Raw genomic sequence first — 24,558 nt, 5'->3', positions numbered from 1 at the left:
TAAGAAAAACATACACATGGAAATCACAGCCAATTGCTACACTGCATTAGTAAAGCCATTTTGGTAGTACATAATTAAGATACACTGAAAAGAATAAGCCAGTGATAACAAATATGACTGGATGGAAGATTACCTTAATAAAGCATAAAATTTGAGGCTAAAATTAAACACTCAAAATTATCCATCTCACATCAGCATGACACGGAAAACATAAAAACTTCTTTCCCAAAAGTGTAATTTTACAGACTAATGTATCAGAATATGCTGATATAATATCTGGAACATTAGGAATGTCAATGATAAATGAAAGGAATGAACTTTAAGGGACATGGGAAAAACTGAAAGATTACAGACCAACATCTACGAAGATGATAATGGGTTTACCATTGTTATATACCACTTGAACTAACCACAATCCTCCTCACGTCAAGGTAAACTATATAATGGAAGCTGGAGACAAAAATACTAAATTTAAATGGAGCCATTTCATGTAGTTCCAATTCTCTACACTCCAAATATCAATGTGAAGTCACTAACTTAAAAAAACTGTTGAGGAAAGAGAATAACTGACATTTTCGGACATTCTTGATCTTCATAGACATTAATAGGCATGTGAAGTAATCTGCTACAAATGGATAACCACAGATAAAATAGACTAGACAAAAATATATAAAATTCATAGAATATTTGGGGCATAATCATACATTACCATGGATGAGTGAAAAATTGATTAACCTTCCACTAATTACAACTCTGGACAACTTATTCTCATTAAATTAAAAGAAAAAATAATAAGATGATGATTGCTTCTGTAAAATAATAAGATATCACAGAAAATGGTTGAAATTTTATAATATTTCATTGTGCCCTAATGGTGCATGTCACACCTCTGTGGTTTCCTTAATATTTGCTGACAAGGACTATAAACACAATTGTACAGCAATGAAGAGCGTTTTTGCTGACTTTTGTCATGAAAAATATTTGTAAAATGTTTTCAAGAACCTATCTGAATTTGCAACTCAGCAATGATAAATAACTACATCTTAAAATCAAAAAGTAAAGGGTTAGTTAACCTAATTTAAACAGAGGGTGCTAAGGTAATGACTTCCAGCCAAAATTCAACTTGCCTAGCTATATGGGTTGTTCGTTGAATACATTAGAGTGAAATTAACATTTTTTGTATGGATAAATTCCATGTCATAAATCCTGAAATCATAAGAAATATTAATTTTTTTCTCAGCTAGAAGAGGTGGTATATGGAAAAAATATGTATCAGTTGCATAAATTTCACATTGAAAACCTTGAAAAAATAGGTCTTGTCACTTAGTCCTTCACTTAAAGAGGTATTTTACGTCCCAATCGAATAAATATATCAGTTTTCCTAGAGACATGGTATTTGTACTCACCGAGGTATCGCCCTTCATTATGGATCTCAAGCTGCCAGATACCAAGTGGTTTCTCACCCCACGAGTGAACCGACATGAACGGCCACATCTGGAAGCCAGAGCGTGAGATGTCATGTGGCCTCCGCGCCAGCAGTGTTGACCTTGTACCAGCTGGCGACGTCAGGTGGATCTGAAGGTCTCCCCTGCGCATCGACAGCAGGCTGATCTTTGCCTGCCAAAGATATTACAAGTGAGTGTCCAATATATAATAATGTTTATCATGGCCAGTTGACTTATTTGGAACAGTAAATGTACTATCATTATTACCATAGGAAAATTTGAATACAAATTTAACAAAATTGTATGGTCAAGGGTGTGTATTGATCGGATTCTAAGGGTGAAACTCTATTTATCCATCGCAAAGCACCCCTAAACAGTCATAGTGGCACATGGTAGGCACATTAACAACAGAAATCCAACTAAGCAAAAATTGATTTTACGCACAAATTTTGGCACATGCATGGAGAATGTATGCCCACAGCTCTATATGTATATGAATATGCAATACAGTGCAACCTCGATATAACGACACCCCACGGTGCACTAATAAACACTCGCTATAGCGAATTGTCGCTTTACCGGAGGTGGAGCAAATAATAGCCAATATACCTGTTGCGAACAGATATACATGAACAGGAGTGGTGCGGCGACAGATAAACATCTATCCGATAAACGTAAGCAGAAATCCAGACGAAAGGCGATGTTTTTTCGCATCACTAAATTTTCTTACTCAAATAACGACTAACTATTCAAACAATTTATAAGCGCCGCACTGAATAAAAATGATGCAAAGCATTGTTTCGTCAATCATTATATTTATCGAACGACAGTTTACCACATAAATTTGAGACTGAGCACTCCATTAACTTCATTTCTAACAGATCGCTAGCAATTACAGAGGCTAAGGAGTCTTCATGAAAGTCTTCCGGCGGTGAAACCCTCGCTATGGCGAGAGCCAACACCGAAAGGGTCTCGTAAAAACGAATTTTTTAACACTCTTATTATAGGGTCAATTGACGGTGCATCGGCTATCTCTCGTAATAACGGGGGTCTCGCTATAGCCCATACTCGCTTTAACGAGGTTCCACTGTATATGGAATGATCCTTGCCATAAAAAGTACCAATAGGAAGTATTTAAATAAATTTAAACAGTACCTGAACATGTTCCAGGTAACTGACTCCAGCACATTCCTTCACTTCCAGCTGAAGCACTACTTGGCTTTTGGCTGGGATTTGCCTGTAAAGAATGAATAAGTAAGGAAAAACTGTGTCAAGTTCTTAGGGGACAATGGTAACTTGTGTTATTCTTCATCTTTAATGTAATAAACAATGGCCAAAGAATGAATGATATTTGGCCAAAAACCACATTCATAATCCAAATTTTGAATTTCTTTATTACGTTATAACATTCATTTTTATCTATTTACTACAAAATAGAAAAAAAAACACCGAAGCACCAAATACGAAAAACACCAAAATATAAAAAACACCAAAAACACAAGTAGCCTTTTTTCGTCGATATAATCAGTCCATTTCACGTTTTCTAATGGCTTTTCGAAATTCCCTTAACATACAATAGCTAAACATAACACTTTACATCCATAGCTGGGAGCCATACACCACATCTGCTTAGGTGAGGCAAAAATTGATAGCAGTGGAAGCGTAACAGGGCCATTGTACTAAAAAAAATATCCCATCAGTATAAAAAATATATCATCAGTATAAAAAAAAATAAAAAAATTCCAAGTGAATGACACTCTTGGCTTTTTACAACAATTAAACATTAATAAATCACAGCAACCCTGGTCTTATCGCCTAAATTTTACACAATCGCCCACTTTTCAAGGAGAGCCTGAGGATGATGACTGAAATCCCAAAGAACTGTTCTTCATATACAGAGAAACACATACAGTGAGCCACTCAGGAGAAATGCTCTTTCAAAAACACGGAGATAATGAAGATATCATTTCCAGCAACTTCAAGTGAAACTGACATTGGTAACAAGCATAAACATGACATACCTGTCTGTGTGAGGAGCCAAAACCTCGCACCTATGCTGCTCTGGGACCGTTTTCCACGTCCTCGCTAGTCGCACCATGGCCGACGCATCCATCAGCCCGTAACCAAATGAATGGCTCACTGCAAATGACAACACAATATCTTTATTAAATTTCTACTACAAACATCAGAAAATAAGTACTATTCACAATATTTAGCACAAAACATGGGACAAGAAACGAAAATATAACAACTGAAATATAAAAACCTTTGGGAGGAATGACAGTTCCATCAGAAAGAACTCAGCAATAAAATAATAGCATAATAGGCATAATAAACAGCATACTAACATTCAAAATTGGACTTAAGGTATTTTTGTGTAAATTTGAAAGCTTAATCTCAATTTATCCATTTGAGTTAGACTCTGAAGGGAAATAATGGGTTCATAAGTTAAAAGGTAAACACACAGGTCTAAAATTATAATAACTAAAAAACACACGGCTCTAAAATAATAATAACAAACAGTGATTAATAATCGGAACAGTAATTAATAATCGGTGGTCCCAGAATATATCCACATAAGTCCAAGATTCTAAACAACATTCTAACCTTTTCAATCTCCAGATGGGATGCATAGTGCCAAAGAGCAGATTAGGCTTTACATAATATGTATAATTAATGGGAGCAATAAATGATAAAATGCATTAGAAAACTTAATCAAATCTTTGTACCAGAAAAAATAATAAAACATCATAATTTATAACTATTTCAAAACAAAATAAGTGCGAAACTTTTATAATGAGAGGTTCAGTCACGTCAATAGCAACTGCAGTGATCTGTTTGTTAACTAACCATTGCGCCCAACACCATTGACGCTCCAGTCTGGGGCTCGCAGGTTGGCCGGCTTGGCGGTGCGTACGACTATGTGCTGCATGTCCCTCCATGTGAGGCGTCGGTTTGCTTCTAATGCAAGAGCGCAGATCCCAGCAGCAAGTGGAGCCGATGCTGAAGTCCCCGTGTGTCCAGTTGTGCACTGATGGTGCAGGTCTGTGGTTACCACCTGTTCAAGGAGAAACACAATGAGTGCACAGGACAAAATACTGCCTGCTATATTTGTGGTTCAAGTGGTAGAGCACCTGGTGCTAATATAGGTGATTCAGGTTCGAATCCTGGTTAAGGGACATGATTTTCACACAGTGGAATTTTCACACTACACACATGTTAGATTTCCCTGTTTTGTGGAATACCACATCACTTCAACTTTCCTAACAGCCTCCAAAATTGTGTAATATAAGAAACACAAATACCTCATTTTAATCTTGTTTGTGCAATTTTTAAGTAAAATTTATATTCCAGACTACACTGAAGTTGATTCACCACTGAAAAACTTCATAATATTAACCCTCCAGCGGGCGCGCTGTGCAAGGGAGAAAGGGAACAAGGGAATGAGCGCATACTACGTGGATTGGATAATGGCCAAAGGCAGTGCATACCTGCTTCTCCCCAGTTGATCCGCTGCTGTACGTGGTGGCCAGAGTAGAACTGCATGCCTCCGAATACCATGGCACAAGGCCATTTTCTGTGGCACTGCTGATGGAGAGTGTCCAGATAGCATTTGTGTATCCATCACAATTGCAGTTGTCATGGTCACGGCCACCATTCCCAGATGCCCACACAAAGATTGATCCTTTGCCCCCTCGACCCTGAGAGAAGAAACATTCGACAAATAAGATATGACCACCCAAGGCAATGAGGAAATGGCAAAAGAAAGAGTTTAAAAATACAACAGTTAATATTGGAAGTATATGCACTTTAATCTTCATTAATTTCTCAGAGGAGCAGCCAAATCCTTTCATCATATTCTCATTAAATCATCAAGTAAACCATTCAGGAGACATATTTAATTGATGGGAAGCATATATTTACAAACATGTTAAGATTTAATGAGACCTTTAACCTTTTCAAAGATTGCATTATTGTTGCCTTAGGAATATTCTTTGAAATCATACCTATATGCAGGGAGGATTTAATAGCCTAGGAAAATCCACATACGGATTGATTAGAAGCTTGATTAGATACAGAACTTTTCACAGCACAATTTTTTCTTATATGTTAACACAAAGGTATTGCTATCATAATATGCTGAAATTTTGAGTCGTTCCACGTTCTTTGATGGCTCTGCTTTTGAACTATCATGAAAATGATGAGCTAAATATGAAATCAATCATCCACCAACCTTGGTGACTCCTTCCATAAATGCCCTTGTTGCCAGTTCACCTGGGCCGTCCACTGTCTTGCCGTCGTCGTCTGGGCCCCAAGATGCACTGTAGATGTCCACATGCTGCGGATTCAGACTCAACGAACGAGCCTCAACAGCATCAGTCACATCACCATCCAACATTCTCACACCTGACAAAATTCAATTGTTATTGTTTGAAATATGAAGAAATTTTGGTTGGGGTCATTGTAAAAGTTGCTGTGTTTGAAGGGCTGAATGAATAATGCAACAGCAATGGAAGATGTATTTAAAATCAGCCAGCCTTTCAAAGCACATTGTAAACTATCAATTTTTGATTATTGTTACTGTTTGCTCATTGCTTGTTATTATCTTTTGCCATTTATTGACAGTTGACAATTTTCATGATGGTGCAAGATCTTTATTTTAAGTGTGTTCACTGTTGTTATCAGATTTAGATGAGAGGATCTAGGAAATATGGCTTAAGAGTTTTTAACAGAGCTTGATACTCAGAATTTTTAAATTTTGTTTGTTGTACCTTCATATTATCTTTTTGTACAGCCTTGAATATGAAAAACAAAATTTCTACATATAGCGGGTAAATGTCTTACACTTAATAAGAGGTACATATTACTCAAGATAACTGAAGTTGTATCAAATATGAGAGCTTGGGAAGTATTATCATTTTATACTACATAGAATTTATTAAGTCTACCATCTTATCACTTCTCACAAAATAATCTTTCATGATGCATTAAAAATGTGAACATTTACATTTACAAAATACATAAATTCATTTACATATGTACTTGGGAAAAAACATCAAAATAAAATGTATGGCCACATTTTTATACAATTTGTAATGAGTTAGTGCCATGGCACACCAATCCCTTACCTCCAACACCAGCACCAAATGCCACACCCACAGCACAGATAGAGTTGTTGGCAGTGGCCGCCACCTCGCCTGCACACCTTGTGCCATGGCGATTAGAGTCAATCAGATCATACCGCGGCATGGGGTCTTCATCATGGTTGTTTACGTCAAAGCTGGCCTCAGGATCCTAACAGAAAATACAACAAAGGAAATGAGGCAAGCTAAAGTCAATGCACTCCCTTGATACTATTAATGATAGTGATTCATTTCATTATATGCTTTTATGCATTAATAATAAATTTTACAAAATTGTAGTAGTAAGGACAGCTATTTCTCTAAGATAATATCCTTTTTGGGTGTAGATGACTCTTCTTTGTTTGACGAAATAATATCAATACTATTACCAAACACCACCTTTGTACTAACTTTGTACTAACATTGTACTAACTTTGATTAAAATCTGCAGAGCACAGATTGGGAGTGCCCCTTGTTAGTGGAAATCCATTCTAATAGATTAAAAAGATTTGTTTCCTTTTGCCACACATTTTCATTCTATTCAACCAGTTTCTTTGCAAAGGTGACATCATCAGGTCCATAAGTAACGATGGTCGCAGAATTTATACAATTTCTTTGAAAGGAGAGGAAGGATATCTTCCACATCCCTATCCCCAGCCTCCTTAACTTCTCCACCTATTTAAATTACTTGCATATTATTACATGCATATATTATACAAAACAACAAAAATAAGTTAAGCACCACAAATTCCTGATCCAAACATACAAATTAATTATTGGGGAATAAAATATATACAAATACCGTTGATTAGTGTCTGGGAATATAGGTAGGTCTCGAAGAATTTCAATGAAAATTTTTGCCAGCTATTCGGTAGTTTCATACACCATTTTTTTTACGAAGAATTGGATTTTTTTATCAACTTTAAACATATAGGTCGAGGCGATGAAAAAAAACTAACAGATAAATATGTAGTGATAAATTTCTATCCCATCAAAAACAGTGGTGCAGCGAGGGGGGGTTTTGGGGGTTGAAACCCCCCCAGAGCTCAGAGAAATTTTTAAGTTTAATCCATTTTACTTAATTGGATTGATATTACTAATATAATAGTGTAAGAATTAATAAAATATCCCTCAGAAAGCCATATAACTCACCATTTTGAACCGTGTATCTTAAAATTCCGCAATTTACTAATCTCGCACCTACTACCGCTTATCCTGGTGGGTATTCCACACCCACACACACCCCGGTATTAGTTGCACCTAAACCCCCCCCCAGCCTTAATTCCTAGCTGCGCCCCTGATCAAAAAGAACTGAGACCGAAATGAAGACTGATGCTCTTTCATTTTAATTAACTATACACAAATATTCAACTGAGAAACATGTCAAACAAAGGATGATTTTCAAGACAATTTCTTGGTGGAATTGATGGACTCTTTGGAACAGTAAAAGTGTCTACTAACGTAATTCCTGAAGAGGTCAGGATGGTCCTTCTCCAGGCCGTCATCAAGGATTGTGACAACCACACCCCTTCCCGTCACCCCCTCCTGCCATGCTGGCTTCACGTTCATGTCCAGTCCGCCACCTCGATTCTGAAACAAATAGCAGACTCTCATTTCACATTTAGCATACACAGACAGACTCAGCTCTTCTGCGACAAAGCAGAATTTTGGCAGTATAAATACTTGCGTAAAAATCTCTCTTGGCCATTAAATGTCAACCATTTTGAAATACAATTAGTCCGAGTACATTGTATTTTTTTAACCCTTTTAGTGCAGCACGCCGATATATCGGCTTTTACCGCTCGGCTGAAAAATGCGGCGTGCCGATATATCGGCTTTCACGCAGTTGTTAAATTTGAGGACATTGAAATTAAAAAAACCTATATATCAGTAAACTTATAAAAATTTTGTGATTATTTTCCAATTTAATTTCATTAATAAAAAAAACTGCTTAAAGATATCTAAAAAATTAACAATATAATGCTTATTTTTCTTAGTTGCTACATTCTATTAAAATCCCCTCCGCATTTTTCGACTGTACCTTGGGAAAAAGGATAGCACTAAAAGGGTTAATATGAATATTATCCACACTGCACTCACCAGGTACCACATCTGAGGCCATCTGGGGTCGTTGGGCAGAAAAGGCCTAGGAGACGACCTCGGGCGAAATGGCATGAAGTCCCTCTTGACTCGCTTCTTGATCACCTGCTGTTGGGCCCACTTCACCTAAAAAAGACAAAAGATAATCAATATCTCTTAGAAAAATCCATTAATCAGTTAAACACCATAAATTAGGTTCGACTGTATTCAGTGAGATATCTACCGATTCGATCGATGGATTTTTCTTCCTCATAGGAAAATCCACTAGGATCGGTAGAAAATTAATTGCGTACGCTTGGTTTCGTTAGTAGTAGGACCCGCCCGCCTCTGTGACGGTGCGGGATTCCTCGTCCCCTCCCTTCATTCCCTATCCTTCCAATGGAGGTGTCGTCGGGCTCTCATCGCGGCGATACCTCCCATCCTTATCCTTCCTCTGTCCTCCCCCTCTCGAAGTGGCACGGGCTTATACCTAAGTCTCGGAACTTGGTTCCCGGCCCTCGAGAGCGTATCCTTTGCGGGGCCCGCCCTGGGACCCCCGAATCCACTGTATTCAGTGAGACATGGTAGAACAACGTAATGGTTGAACAGGGAAGGTGAGCTCTACGGCTTCAATTGTGAAATAAAAAAGACAGACTCTGATGGGCATAACGTTGAAGACTTCATCACAGGTATAAATAAGTTTTTCGGTTTGGCTCATGGGAACGGGATAATTTAACTAGGCTTAAATGGCATTACCAAATTTTCATTATATTCAGATTACAGGTGATTGGTTGGAATTGTGAATATCACGTCAACTACATATTATGATAGCTTTAGTAATAAGCAGAAAAGAAGTCAAGACAAACATTTAAATAAGGAAACAAAAAACCGGAAGAGGTGATTGATTTGTATTATTCGTGATGCAGAATAACCAGTGATGGAAGAAGCACGAAAGAAATAATAAGTACAAAAGCCTAGACAAAGAATGCATTCCCCATTAGGGAGGAACTCAGTGTAGAAGTAAGGAAACAATTTATCAGAACTTAATTGGAGCAATTAATCTGGAGTAAGCTTTGTAATGGCAGTGAGGCATCAACGATGACAGCATCTCAGAAAGCAAGGGAGCAGGCATTGAATATGTTGTTCTACAGAAGCATGAATAAAATCAAAATAATCAAACAAGTGAGTAATGAGGAAGTCCGAAAAGAGTAGGGGGGAAGAGGAGACTCATGAAAACCTTAATAAGGAGGCAAAACAACATAATAGGCCATATCAGGAAGCATGATGGCCTTGTAAATACAATCGTTGAGGGGCAAATCGATGGCAAGAAGAGAAAAGGAAGGATAAATTATGCGGAAAAAGATGAAGAAGGAAGTGAAAGAGAAGAAATTCTTAGGCGTGAAAAGATTAGTGAGAAGGAAAATTGAATCCACAGGTTAGAGCAGCATCAAATTAATCTTAATATTATTAGCAATTGATGAATGCTATGATGAACTCTTGTAGAACCAGTCTCTTTTATCTGGTATATGCAAAGAATCTACCTGGGCTTTTTTTGACTAATCTGTACAATTTTACAAACAAAAAGAATGTTACATGAATTCCAATTGACTGTGTTGAATCTAATATTATTTACTTACAGTTCTAATGCTCATGAAAGTGTTAAAACAATTAATTTTATAGTTAATTGAAAAAAATCTAGCAAATAGACTTGCCCTAAGCATTCTTTGTGCATACCCCATTGTGCAGATAGATAGGCTAGCTGGCATTTGAAAGGTTCATAACAATAATTACTAATACTTATGCCTGAGGTATGACTTGACCTCTACAACAAGGTTTTAATGTTCATTATTTAAACCAATAATAATTCTCGAAAGAAAATTATTTTGGTAGTTACTTTCACAAGGATAAATATCTTCCTCAAACTAGTCTCAGCATTGATCAGTGCTTACGTTTGGCTCTGACGTCAGCCTCCCATGATGCTCCTCGCTTGGGTCCACCGACCGCCTGGCAACATCATTGTGATGGAAGTGGTAAACATCATCAACAATCTGCAACAAAGGCAAAACAAAGGATGACTTTGAGTACAATGAATGGCAGAATATAAACACACTTTATAATTATTGGAGCAGTATGTACTAAAAAATTGGGACACCACTGGGGACAATATTTGCAATTTTATGTGTATCTGCCTCTCAGGCTATAGTCTTTATATTATTATATAGTTTTCAACAGTTTCTATCACCGCCAATAACTGTAGACAGCTAAAGTGTCATAATTTTTATATGTAAAGAGATTTTTAAAGTTTATGATACATGAAAATATAAATAAAATACATTACATTCGTGAGGTGGAAGGAATTATGGGATTGACCACAGTCAGAAAGATATCAGTACCAACCAACATCCAGTATTCACTTCTTTCTTTGAATTTGATGCACACTTTAATATACCTTATGTCACAAAATATCAGGAATTTGCAAAGTGAATATTTTCCCACTGAAAGGATATTGTCAACTTTCAGTCTGGGAGGATTTTGTTGAAAGAGAATAAAAATTTACAATCATGAACAGATGAGAATTTCCTCAAATGATTTTATTTTATAAGCTTTAGCCACAGCACCCAAGGTTTAACAAAACACACTCAAACAGACCAATTCCATAATTCCTTATGGAATAACAATAAAAAAGAATTGAAAACTCCTAAAATTCCCAACCAATCTTATATTTATTGATTATGTCAAATTCTTATGCCTACTTCGTGAAGTTAATTTCAGTAGGGATTGTTCATCCTGGAAAACTATAGAAAAACGAAATATCATGTAGTACGGTTACGCAACGGCCAGAAAAAAATTTAACTCAAAATCTTATCCCTCAGAGTTATTTCCTAATATTTTCAAGCTATTCGGATACAAAACAACATAACTTACCTACTTATTTTTGCAGTGAATCCACTATTACAACGACATATGACATTTTGAATAAGCAGGGCGATATGGAGCTTCCAAAAGTTATGTTGAATAATAAATAGGATGAATTTCAAACCGATGCACCGATAAAACGGAATAATGGTAATTTTTAACACGATCAAAAAATTTCGAGATTCGGTGCGCTCCGACATCACGGACAAAGTTCTCCTATCTGCCGCATCGACCGCGTGGCGTTACGACTGAGTGACTCCTCGAGAGATGGCGACACTATATAGTTTTCCTTCTCATCCACGACTGGACCCGCCAATTTAGGAATTCGGTTGTCGATTGAGGAAAGATATTAAAGGTTTCTTTCGGCTTTCGGTCTCATAAAATTAAAAAATAATCATTATCATTAACCTATTTGATATCTTGCATCGCCACAGCTTGGATATTATTCAAAATTTGGTAAAAAAAAACTCTTAAAACGCTTAAATTAATGGCCATATGCATTATTTTTAACCATGTTAAATTCATTCACAATTATTTTCTCTCAGTCAGCTGACCGAGGAAATCATTTGCTCCAATTTCATGATGTTCAGTAGAACGGCAAACTTTGAAAACGTTACTTAGATATTTAAATTCAAATTTCAAGAAATTAACTTTTTCAGCACTTCTTTACATGCTCTAAATGACAGGCGTCATTAAATCACCAGTCACTGTGGAAGAAAGTTTGGACAAGGAACGTTTTCGGGTCACGATGCAACGAAATTTACGCTAATCCTGATTTTTGTCCGCCAAAATACCATTAAAAACTTAACAAAACCCAAGGAAAAATTAATATAAACCTTCTTAGTGAAATATTATACCAACTCCTTTTGTTTGTCTCTAAGTGAGAAAATTTGCGGTGCGGCCAGACATAGTGATGGAAAATGTCGGTCAAAATGGATCCTTCAAGTAATCGATTTTTAATCGAAAAAAAAGTTCGACTGTTCTACAAAAATCAAAATTTGAACCGAAAGATCGTAAAATCGACAGTTATTTAAAAAATATTTTTGTACAAAGCTTGTACAACCAAAACAAATTGTTAGGTTTGTGCGAAAACAATTTTATTATACATTCGGAAAAAAACTCGGAATACACAATTGAGATGTAGAAAAAAAAATCAACTTTGGATGCATGCGTGAAGTGTAAGTAATTCAGATTTACAAATGCACACACATTAAGTCTTCGTATCAACGCTAGGAGCCATTCGGCTTCACCAAAATTTTTGAGAAGAATCAAGAGATTGAGATGCTGTCTTGATTATATAAGGCGTGTCTTTCCAATTTTACCGGCCATAGGCTATCTAAGTCTTTCGCATGACACGGATGATGTTATCATAGACCGATGGTGACATAGCAGAAATAAAACGAAATGGTCAAGTTCGAAGTTGAAAAATCGAGTTTGGATCGGAACTCGAAAATCAATGCTCGATATCGATTTCCTCGATTTTTGGCATTTAAAACTCGATTTAAACATAAATCGACTTTTCCGCTGATAGCCAGACGATGTCTTCTGGAAATGAGGTAACTCTCAAGTAAATATATTAAATTTTAATATTTGAACGCTTCTACTCTTTTCTTTTCCTCCTTCGTCAAAGTCCACGTTTACCAACTGTAAAGCGTTACACTCAATATGATAATCTTCAAAAGCCTTCACTTCCATTGCTCATAAAAGATCTTCTCATAAGCTCTTTTCCATTCATGATCGCCTCACTTTCTTTGCTGGTTGTACGCGTAAAATTTTAATGTTCGTTGAGCGAGAGACATGTATTTGTGCCCCTTATCTTGAGACCCACGGTTCTCTTCTTTCCACAATAGCCACAACGTTATCCACAGTCCCAGCGTTGTAAATATAAAAAAAAAATTTTGCCGCACCGAGGAATAATTTTAATATTGGCGAACTTTACGCACGTTAAAAACAATATTCTCCCTTTTTGACGAATGATGTCGAGTGTATGAGAGGTTAACATAAATATTAATTCTCTCCAATGAAGTTTACGTACCAATAAATTTACAACTATTTTAACATTAATACTTAAAACAAAGAATAATGACCCGTAGGTTAGCGTATATAACTAATTTATACATGGCCTCTCTTTATGAATATTGTCTTCATCGACAAACTTACACGCAGTTCAGTATTAATATTCATCCATTTCTGGGAATAAGGCATATATTAGCAAAATATCAAGCATCTTCTATATTATTTCTACTGTATAGATACCTTTTTCTCAACTTATACGCAACCAAACTCTACTAATGAGGTACCAAAATGCTCAGAATTTATCAGGTAACTTACTTTCTAAATATTGCTATTGTGTCCTAAAATTGGTTTATAAATAATTTAAAAAAACAAAATAAAAAACAAAAACCTGTAAATATTCCTGACGTTAACGGCGCACAAACTGATACATTTGTTCATTTGCAACAATATCTCGCATTCTTTAAATAACTTTTATCAAAATGCGGCTGATTCCGCATTCAAGTCTCCTGTTGATACGTAAGCATGAGTCATCATGTGCGTTTAACAGAGGATAGTGTAATTACTTCCAATGTTGTGTTTGAAGAGGTCCTCTGACCTCAATTTGTACGTGAACATTCCAATTAAATTTGTACATAAGACCCTGCCTTTTTTTCTACATTTTAAAATTAGAAACGCGCCTATCCCTCTCTGGACCTGCATTGAAAAGAGCGGGGGAAGCTCGCTGGGAGCGGGCGCAGCACGCTCGTAACCAGTAGTTTCACATCGCAAGTTAGAGCACGAAAAGAATTCGTTAATCCCCGAAGTGAGGATTCCTGAATATCGGCGAAATAAGCGACCGGAGCAGCGAGACGGGAACTCGTTTCAGATGAGCGATTTCAAGGACCTGAGGAATGATGACCAACGTACACAACAGCACATTTCCGCGAAATATTCGAGGTCACGGGAAAAGAGCTAAAATATGGCTGATGAGCGAAGTGACAGCTTCCGTGACCGCCCGCAATCTAATGGCGTCAGCACTCTCGGAAACGTATTCATTCCCCTACAACCCACGAAAGATTAAACTACAGCAGGGACTAAATTCTTGAGTCCGACTGACTAGCGATGTTTCCTGAACACATCTTAACACGCCTACGAAGATTTCCTTCAAGACGAACTCTATTCAAGTCGAGAACGAAAGAAAACGAAGGTATGTACGTATTATGGTGTTCGAGAGTACATTTCGAGGTTTCCATCTTCCTGCTAAAGGGGTGTCCGTTAATTACGCGTGGCGTTAAGAGAAGGAACGGAATCTGAAGTTAGCTGAATTTCACTCAATCTAATGTGGGGAATAGGGATGGTGTCGAAAAAAATCAGGAAATTATTTTTATTTTTAGTGAAATTTCAAAAAATATTTATCGCTCGATATTCTCGTAGCGATTATACACTAACGTTGATTAGTGTCTTGAAGTGTATGTCTGGTGTGTAGGTCTTTCACCCCTTCTAACCTAGAGCTGATTCTGGGGGAAATCAAATTTCTATAGTTCTCACTTTGAAAACTTGAAAATTTTGCACATAATCAAAACTATCGTGAAAGCCAAATATTTCGCTATTAAAATTTACACCACAAAATGATACGTTGTTTAGATATTTCTCAAATAGAGCTGAAAATGTATGCATTTTTTTATGTTGCTTAGAAGCAACATTGGGTTATAATGGGTTATGAATTAAATGAAAAATGTTTGGCCAACATCTCGATGTGTTTTTATACCTTCTCCGCGGCTTTTTTTGCAATGTATTTGACTTGTTACCATAGAATATGAAATAATATTACACTTTCATTCCTAAAAAAAATCTTACCCATTCCAAAAAAATCCCTGAAGAAGGTAAAAAATATACCGACACTTTGGCCAAAATATCTGCATTTAGTTCTTATAGACCTACACTCCAAAATACTCATTAAAATTAAAAACCGAGGTCAAGAGAAAGGGAAAAAACTCGATTATACACTAAGTTCTAAGCAGCCTCATATACTAACCATAACTAGGATTGCGTCGAAATAAAAAAGCAAATTATTTTTTAAATCTAAAACAACCAGGAACAGATTACTTATGCAACAAAAATGCCGTAAGATAAAGGTGAGGGGGTCGAGCAAAAACTCACGGAATGCCGCCAATGGGAGAGCTTAAATTCGTAAAAAGTAGAATTAATGCAGCAAATTCTATCTTTTAAACCAATCCAACGCAATCAAGTTCATGTTGGCGTATTTACACCAAATATACGCATAATGAAGACTGCTCGAGATTGGCGGAGGGTGGGGGTTGCGCCAAATCTCACGACATCTCACCAAGGGACCAAAAACTCGTTATTAAGTAATTTATGTATCCCCACTTACACTGGGTTCATACCTTCTCTTCAATAGGAAAATAAGCTTGATAACCACTCTCGAATCTATACCTCATAATTAAGACCTGGGAGAGAGCGAAGACTATTCGCTCAGGCAGTTGGTTTGGCAGTCGGTCAACAACTGTTGAGATTGAAATTCTGAAGTAACGTGACTTCTTCAATTCCCTCACCGAGACCGCTGATAAGCTGATTTCATTCACAACATTGTTTATAGATTGTTAGAGCGACACCGGGAGTCCATCAACAAAGCGAATAGGGTTGTTCAAGCCTATCAGAACGGTCTAAAAAAACGAATGTATATCACTTCTGATGTAATTTCATTTCGATTGGGATGAATGACAGATGCGTTGAAAAAGTAATGATGGAATTATTAGCAATCAAAATTCGAACAATTTTAAACGCCGCCAAAAACGGTCGGCCATCTTGAAATAGAGGTGATGACGAAACAAGCCTGTACGGCTGGCCTGTACCCTCGATCGCTCGATGCCAAGCTGAGCACTCTGCATGCCGACTGGACATTTGCCAAGGTTTTTCCTTATTTTGAAATGGCCTATGTTGTGCATGAAGCTTCCGGATGGATCAAGGCGACATGAAATCCATTCTTCAAGTTAGGCAGGCAACGTATGTAGCGTTGACAGGAATTGAAAGTTTTGTATAGCTGCATTTGCTAGGAAACTACGTGCAGTGAACTTTCATTGTGCCTCTAGTGCAAGTGAACACAATTTGTGCCCTTAATGTACCCCTAAGTGAATGATTGCATATAGACGATGAAGTAAAGAGTGAAGTGAGTTGTGAATGTAACTGCTTCGACGAAATTATTTATTTCTTCCATGCTAGTTCAATCAACCCTATACATTTCGATCTAAGGTATCTAACTATTGCCTAGGGGATATGTTTCATATTTGATCTAGTTGTGCTTTAGGGATACATCGAACGCATATTAATTTCCAATCGTTTGTTCGCTTCTAAGTTCCGTTTGATTTTATTACCTATTAATTTTGAGCATTCACGAGTGTTTACATTTCACGAATTTCGTTGCGCTGTTGTTTGTTTTTGTTTTGATCATATTTTGGTTACGGTAAGAGTACGGGTAAGAGTAATAGTGAAATTCGAAGTTTTTTGATGTTACAATAACCGATTTAGCTATTTGTTTCAGCCTATTCATTTCATTGTCCTCGAAATGTCAATGTGAAATAACGTAAACTGATTCTAAGTCGTTAGTGATGAGTGAGAAGTGAGGTGTGGAGAATCTTTCGAACTTCAAGGAGTGCAAATTCTTTTAGCGTGTGTAGAGTGATTGGAAAACCGATTATCATGTTTTATTAGTGTTTTATATTTATTGTGAGTCAAGTTTTTCATTGAAACAGTTGATTCGGAATATACTGATTATATGTATCAAAAAGACAACTCGTGAAATGTGTACGTTTTAGTGCTATTATGATATGACGAGCAATAAATATGTACAAGTAAGGGTAATTTTGCTTATTATTACTCTTATTAAAGGATAAATTTGGATTTTCTTTAAACACTGATCTGGCGGCAGACGCTGGAGATCTTGAAAAAAAGTGGAATAACCCTGCTGAGCCACTTAAACAACACTGCAGTAGGGCATCTACAGGCTTGTGACGTCACACATCAATTCAAGATGGAAGTAGGGCTTTTTGGCGTAACGTAAAATTTGTCACTGTTTAAAGCCTTCTCTAAACATGTACAATGAAGAAAATAGCATAATATTATTGTCATTGCTCCTTCTGAAGCACGATCTTTCGATTTCTTAAATAAAAAAATATGGTGAACAACCCTATTCAGCGCACTTTCATTAATTGATTGTATTCCCCAAACTCCATCTTGTTCTTAACATTTCATGCAATGACAGCATTCTTAATTGTCCTGAAATCCCATGACCTTATATTTGTCACATCACTCTTCTTCCTATCCATCATCTTGGTCTTGTTTTCTTCTTCTCGGATGCTGCTGCTAATAGTTAGTCTCGGCAATAAAAAAAGGTAAACGACGGCAAACCGCGACTAAGAATTTTCGCGACCTCTTTAATGCGCTCGTTCGCCATTTTTTAAAACAGTCGTTTGTGATAGAGTTTGGAAAACAATTTCACACATCCAAAATCAGCGTCCGTCACTCAATCAATGTTTCTACCAGCAGTTTGGTTCGTACGGAAAGGTGAGGGTAGAGCTCCTCCCAGACTAAGTCACAGGCGTGTGAATGCATACATTCAAGGTAAGGGAGCAAGTTCCTTTCTCTGGGCCTCCTCGCACTTCTAGGATTTTTTTTTTTGGGTTATCCGAAGGCTTCACCTAGATCATAGGCTAAGAGCTCTACCCACTAGGCTACCATGCTCCCCAAAAAAAAGGGAGACACGTTTTTCACTCGCCGCCTGCTTATTGAGCTTTCCGCGGCGAAAATTCGACGGCCTTAACCTTTTCGCAGATAGGTAATGACGTCAAGAACTCCTCCAGAGGGGATCACCGCTTCTGCCCAAACCCTCGACCTCTTATCATAAGCCACGGTTTGTCGTCGTTTACTTTTTTTAGAAAGAATCCCGCCTTAAATAAGCGGTTTTTCTGAACGAGGCGATGAACCTGTGAGGAACTGCGATGACGTCACGGACTCAAGACAAAAGGACAATAACTTTCGCGTTTTTTTTAATACTTTACAGTCAAGAGATGATGGCAGAATGAAGAAGGCTATTTTCGTCATAAAAATTTTCTTATCCATGTACCGAATTCTTTCATCAATTACAATTTCGGAATTGAAATTGAAATGTGTGCATGCACTAGCAATAAAAAACTTTCCGATACGATTCCAACAGTTATATCGATGAATCGGCCAATCCATGATGAGGAGAGGTGGGGGGTACATGGCGTGGTTTCGGTTATTCAATCATGACCGCCCGCGAAAAAGCCAAAAATCGTTCTTCCTCACCAATTTATACTCTTGGCAAGGCCTAAATAACTCGTTTGCCAAAACATAATCGCATCACCCAAATCCAAAACTGGGAATATAACGTTTCCATCTCGTTTGGTTGGCGAACAAGTGAATGCAGCGCAGCGGCAGATAAATGGAGGCCATTAACGTATTTTGCGCGCCGAAAAATCTCGCCCGAGAATAACAGAAAGAAATAAAAAAGGAGGGAACAAAAAAAATAATTGAAAGAAGCTAAAACAGCAGTCAGCGAAGGCGAACAAAAGAGAGGGAGGACGCGCCTGACGGTTCACTTGTTTATCCCGGCATATTCCCGTGTGCGCCCCAATTAGCCTCATGGCGCTGCAATCGAATCTCACAACAAGGGTAGCTCTCTTTTTTCGGGTCGCGGCCTCAATTTCGAACCAGGAGCCACCTGAGCCTTTAGAAGAACACATTTGCTGTATTCATAAAATAATTCCGAGAAATGAGGCAATTTAGTTTTGGTATCGGGTCAACAGGGGTCTCAAAAATGCCTGGGAATGTGAAATTATACATCTTATTACGTGGGGAAGGAAGTAAGACTATAAGATTTCAAAACAAAGTACATATTTTCCACAGTTTCAGGCCACTTGAAAGTTGTTAAAAATATGCATTCAACTCCAGTCTTTATCGATGATAAAAATGAGATAACGAGTAGTAAAAAATAAACACTAAAATTTATTTCAATAAAATACGCCACAAAAATGAATTTTCACAGCTAATGACCATCTTCTAATTGGCATGTCCCAATATCAAAGGTACGAAAATACCTCTGAAACCAAAATAATGGGTTGGTGATACCCTCAACCAAAGTGACGCTAAGTAATTGCGCATATCTTGAATAGGACCCCACCTACACCTACCCTCAATATGAATACCATGCTTGCTGCTCCTTAGGTTAGACAACTCTTGATAATGATGCGTAAGCATTGAAACCGGTCTAGAAAGAATAAAGAAGTGTGGAAAAATACTACTGATGTTTCAATTATCACTATCCATGCACTTCCTCAAAGTCAACTCGTCAACAATCAGTTTGGTTCCCTAGAATAGTTCACTCCAAATCGCTTCCCGTAAAACACGGAGCTCGTATCTTTTCCATCTACCACACCACCGTTTATCACTGACACAGAGATCTCTTACCAACAGTCAACCTCTTACCTACAATTCCATCAAGACTTCCTCTGTTCACATGTAACATGATCAATTTCGTAATATACGACTACTATTAGAAGACTTCTGCTCTAAATCCCTATTCCTTTTCCCTAAGTTACAAAAGAGTGAATGAGGTGGCTGTTTGAGTGAAATAATACCTTATATCTGTGTGTATTTAATGCATGCTTGTTGTAGTTGTAATTGGAGTTTATTATTCAACCCTTCTTTCACAAATCCAATGTAAGATGTTTTTGGATTTAATCCAAATAAAATAAATTAATTACTCGACATTAGCGCATTTTAAACATATAGGATTCGACCATGTTAGGTGAGCCCAGACGGTCGTCAGTGTGGCTCCAACAGCTCACGTGCGCTATGTACACCGACCAGCTTTCTATTTCGCTTAACTTCAATGGTCCATGCGTATGATGCGGACGATATGTCACCATTAAAGTTTTTTAAGAAGAATAAATTTTCCATATAAATGTTTCCCAAACAATACACGACAGCGGCATTCCCTTTAAAATCTCCATAAATCCCACATGAATACTACCATCAAATATCCCTTGTCATCATGTTCAAAATCAGGGATTCACGCGTGATCTATTGATGTGACCTCTTCTATCGATACTATTCATTTGCGACTGCCATCCCATTCGTAATATCTCCGCTGTCGATACCTCAACGTGAGTGAACTCCGCTCGCAATGCGAAGGCATTCGTCATGATTACAATCTCCGATTGAGTTGTTTTCACAACCCCTCGTCGCCTGGTAAGGGCTTATCTCTCGAAAGGCATCAATCGATGCACGCTAATTAAGGCGGCGTTAATATAGCACGCATCCAAGATCATCGCCCAGCTCGAATATTGACTGATCGAATGCCAGATAGGTCGATCGGCGATGATAAATCAATTTCCGAGGCCACGCACACTGACCTCTAAACAAACGAATGTTTATAGCCCTTCTTCAGGTGAAGCCTATGAATTGCGCATCTTGAGAGGGACCTCCAGAATTGCGGCCCATTTACTTATCTAGGAAATCAGGCAATTCATTTTTTTTCCTCTCGGCTCATTAAATTCGGATGAAATTGCGTCTTGGAAGATTACTTGGATACCACAGGGGAATTTACCACCACAAAATTCACTATCCTTTTCATCGCAATTTTGCGTATTTTCCCACGTAAAATACAATTCATATAGTATGGAATTACAGCTTGGAACCATTCGTCTTCACTGAAATGTTTAAGAAAGATCAACTGAATGAGATGCTATCTTAATGGTTGGGGAGTTCCTTTTCGATCTTACCAGCCTTAGTGAAAATACTCCCACAAAGTGTGACTGATGACGTTATCATACGTCAATTGTGACGTTGCTGAGAACAAACGAAACATTCATGATCGAAGTTGAATAATCGATTTTGGATAGAAACTCGAAGATCATCGTGTTAAATAAAAACTTTAGGGCCATGTCGCCGCGTCAATTTTTTGGTAGCCCCATCGTTTCCCGACCGACGCTGGTCGCTTTCTCAAGGGAGTCTGTTCCCCAAGATTCAACTTATTCGATTATTCAAATTGAGAAAGCGACCACCGGGAAACGTTGGGGTCACCTTAAAAAATTGACGTAGCGACATAGCCCAAAAGTTTTTTTCTTTAACACGACGAGTACCCGCGAAAGTTTTAACCTCGAAGACCATGTCTCGATCTCGTCTGCCTTGATCTTTGACTATTAAAACTCGATTCTCGATTTTAATTGAAATAAATATTCACATCACTATATAAATTCGCAGGTCTTGACGTCACTCGGGAAGGGGGTATCATCATTCAATTGTTAAAGGCTCAATCACAGCATCATTTTTTCATCCCTTCCGAGGGAAAGATCGACCGATCGCTCCAATGATGGCGGAAAAATGACCGTTTCACGCAATAATTTTCGCGATGGCTCGAGGGATGGCAATCCCATCCCTTTTTTCATCACTCGTCACGTCCCTTTTACGGTCCCTGAAACCATTGCTTGCACCGTCCATCAGCCAATCGGAACGCACGTCAGCTAACAGCAATCGTTACGTCACGCTTGTTTATTAATTAAATGGCAGTTGCATATAAAGAAAGTTACGAAAAAAGAGATGGAAAAAGGGACGGTGGGAATTACCGTGTGGTTCAGTAAATGATAGATTGAGCGATCATTCCTTTGGTCCCTGAAAATCTATCGCTTGAGCTATCGTTATGAGGGACGGAATAAAATGATCGCGGGATTCATGCTGATGAGTCAAGTGAGCCTCTTACATTTTTTACCGTTGCCTTGCTATTGATCATCCCGTTGAACAAAAGAAACCCCACTCTTAACCCACGGTCCGTTGATGATCGTTTGGTTAGACTGGAATCATGGTAAGGGATAAAGAAGTGCCGAATCAAAACGCTTAGGGATTAGAGATTGTGGTCTGACGGAGCTTAGAACAAATAGTGGAAGAAGGTGAAGTGGACGGAGAGGAGGAGGAAAGACGAAGTGCTGGACATGGTGGGTGGGGAGAGGCAGCTTCTCGATGAGATACCGAGGAGAGAGAAGGTATGGATGGAGCGAGTACTTAGTGGGGAGGCGAATTTAGAACAGCGTTAGAGGGTAGAATGTTGGGTAAACGAGGGATAGGAAGGAAGATAAAAGGATTTTCAGATAGAACTAATGGCAGTGTTAAAGTGAGTTGAAGAGGGAAGTACATACGGGAGGGGAGGCTGCTGGAATGCTTCAGAAGTACTACATGGAAACCTACCTTAATCGGTAAAATAATTTAATAAGAATAGTACAATGAAAGGTAGTATTAAAGTGAGGTGCAGAGGGAAGGACATAAGGAAGGGTAGGCTGCCAGAATGCTTAAGCACTGTACGGAAACCTACCTCAATCGATAAATAATTTAATAGTAATAATCTAATTTTACAATTATGCACGAGAGGATGGTTGAATAAAGGAGATTTTTTGCGTCCTTGATTATCTTTCCGCCAAGCCATTCACCGAATCACCTGCTTTAATAATTGCGGGCGAGAACGAACGAACCCATTCCTTTTCAGCACCACGAATACGCACAGTGACCCACGTGATTGATGAGGTCCTTTCCATTCTTTCGAACGCGTCCATTGTGAAGGAGGGCCGCGGCCATTCTGATTAGGGAGTTACACCAGCACTACCCTCGGCGCGGCCGATTCCTGAATTATTACGACGGGGACCGGACAACAATTAGCCCTCGTCTCGACAAAAACGCGATGGGCGACGCAGACACACATTTCATATCTATACATACATGCATAAATATACACGCCAATGTATATTTTACATGCGGGCCCTGGGGGAGGCCGGGCCAACGAACAAGGGAGCGAAGCTACTACCAGAGGGCAGCACTGATTGTGCCAAGGGACCCATTCTTCTTCTTCCTCATTATTATTCCCTGGCTATGGATAGGGAGGGGTCCAACTCTCTTTTATGGGTCCTGGGTGTGTCGCCCAAAGAGAACCCCTAGTAAGGGAGCAATAATATCAGGAATCTGAACTCGGGCTGTCGTATCGGCTTCGTTCGAAGAGAGGACTATTGGCTAAAAAAATGAGGGGCCAAGAAGATTAAAATCACTAAAAAAATATATCACCATATATATCCGTAAATTAATATCCTACCTTACCTAAGGGACTTCTTGGCATTGATTATTACTGATATGGCATACGTGAGCTCATCTTTGCAATACTATTTCAAAGTGTGCAGACAAATGAGGAACTATATACACGACCTCTGAAAAAAATGAGAACGTAAAATAGAGCTTGTGAGAGAATTACATAACGTTATAATCTCTTACTGTCCCCACTACGGACTTTGCTTGAAAGTGTAGAGTAGCATTGTAGTAGGACAGGTTTTGAAATCCATATCGTATACACATGCCGACATTTCTTACAATCGATGATCTGCACACGTTTTTGAGTGTTCGGTTGCCGTGGCGAGGGCCCAAGAATTGAAGTGGTCATGTGGTGGGTAATCGACTAAGGGGGCAACAAGGGGATCAACCCCCCAGATCCATTGCATCCTCGACAGACTTTCATATTTCATAAGGCCGATTGAATACCTACTATGCATACATGCTATAGGGTTTGATAATACACCAATGCATGCGTAATGGAGTCTGAGAATTCATTAGCAGCAGTTCCCTGCTTTCAAACGATTGAAAACCGATCTAATCGGAGTTGGCAGGGGCGGATAAAAGGGGGTGGGGCAGAGAGGTACCGCCAAATAAGGTAAGCAAAGAAAAAATAAAACACAGTATTCATATTAGTTTCATGAACCATGCATAAGGGTATGGTCGCGGGATGCAGGGAAATACCTTATATATTCATATATGTTTAAACATAAAATATAACGTAGGTAATTGAATGACCTACGGCCGTTTAACAGTCGAAAAAAAAATTATCCAAGGCCGTACTCTTTGCTGAAGCTAATATAATGGGGTAACCAAAT

General features: G+C 38.2%; 1 protein-coding gene across 2 annotated transcripts in view; it reads right to left on the bottom strand.

Moving 5' to 3' along the window:
* Positions 1-24,558, bottom strand: part of LOC124167131 (furin-like protease 1) — a 457,244-nt gene that overhangs the window by 25,763 nt on the left and 406,923 nt on the right. For both annotated transcript variants that reach the window (XM_046544929.1, XM_046544930.1), the window contains exons 2-11: positions 10,597-10,695; positions 8,669-8,794; positions 8,030-8,158; positions 6,575-6,740; positions 5,680-5,852; positions 4,937-5,146; positions 4,296-4,503; positions 3,467-3,584; positions 2,601-2,682; positions 1,407-1,617 (exon numbers count right to left, since the gene is read on the bottom strand). In XM_046544929.1, coding sequence (XP_046400885.1) covers positions 1,407-1,617; positions 2,601-2,682; positions 3,467-3,584; positions 4,296-4,503; positions 4,937-5,146; positions 5,680-5,852; positions 6,575-6,740; positions 8,030-8,158; positions 8,669-8,794; positions 10,597-10,695 — 1,522 coding nt within the window. The remainder of the gene's footprint in view (positions 1-1,406; positions 1,618-2,600; positions 2,683-3,466; positions 3,585-4,295; positions 4,504-4,936; positions 5,147-5,679; positions 5,853-6,574; positions 6,741-8,029; positions 8,159-8,668; positions 8,795-10,596; positions 10,696-24,558) is intronic.

Source organism: Ischnura elegans, chromosome 10 (assembly GCF_921293095.1).
Source record: "Ischnura elegans chromosome 10, ioIscEleg1.1, whole genome shotgun sequence".
Classification (NCBI taxonomy): Eukaryota; Metazoa; Arthropoda; class Insecta; order Odonata; family Coenagrionidae; genus Ischnura; species Ischnura elegans.
This window is presented reverse-complemented; position numbering and strand designations above follow the sequence as displayed.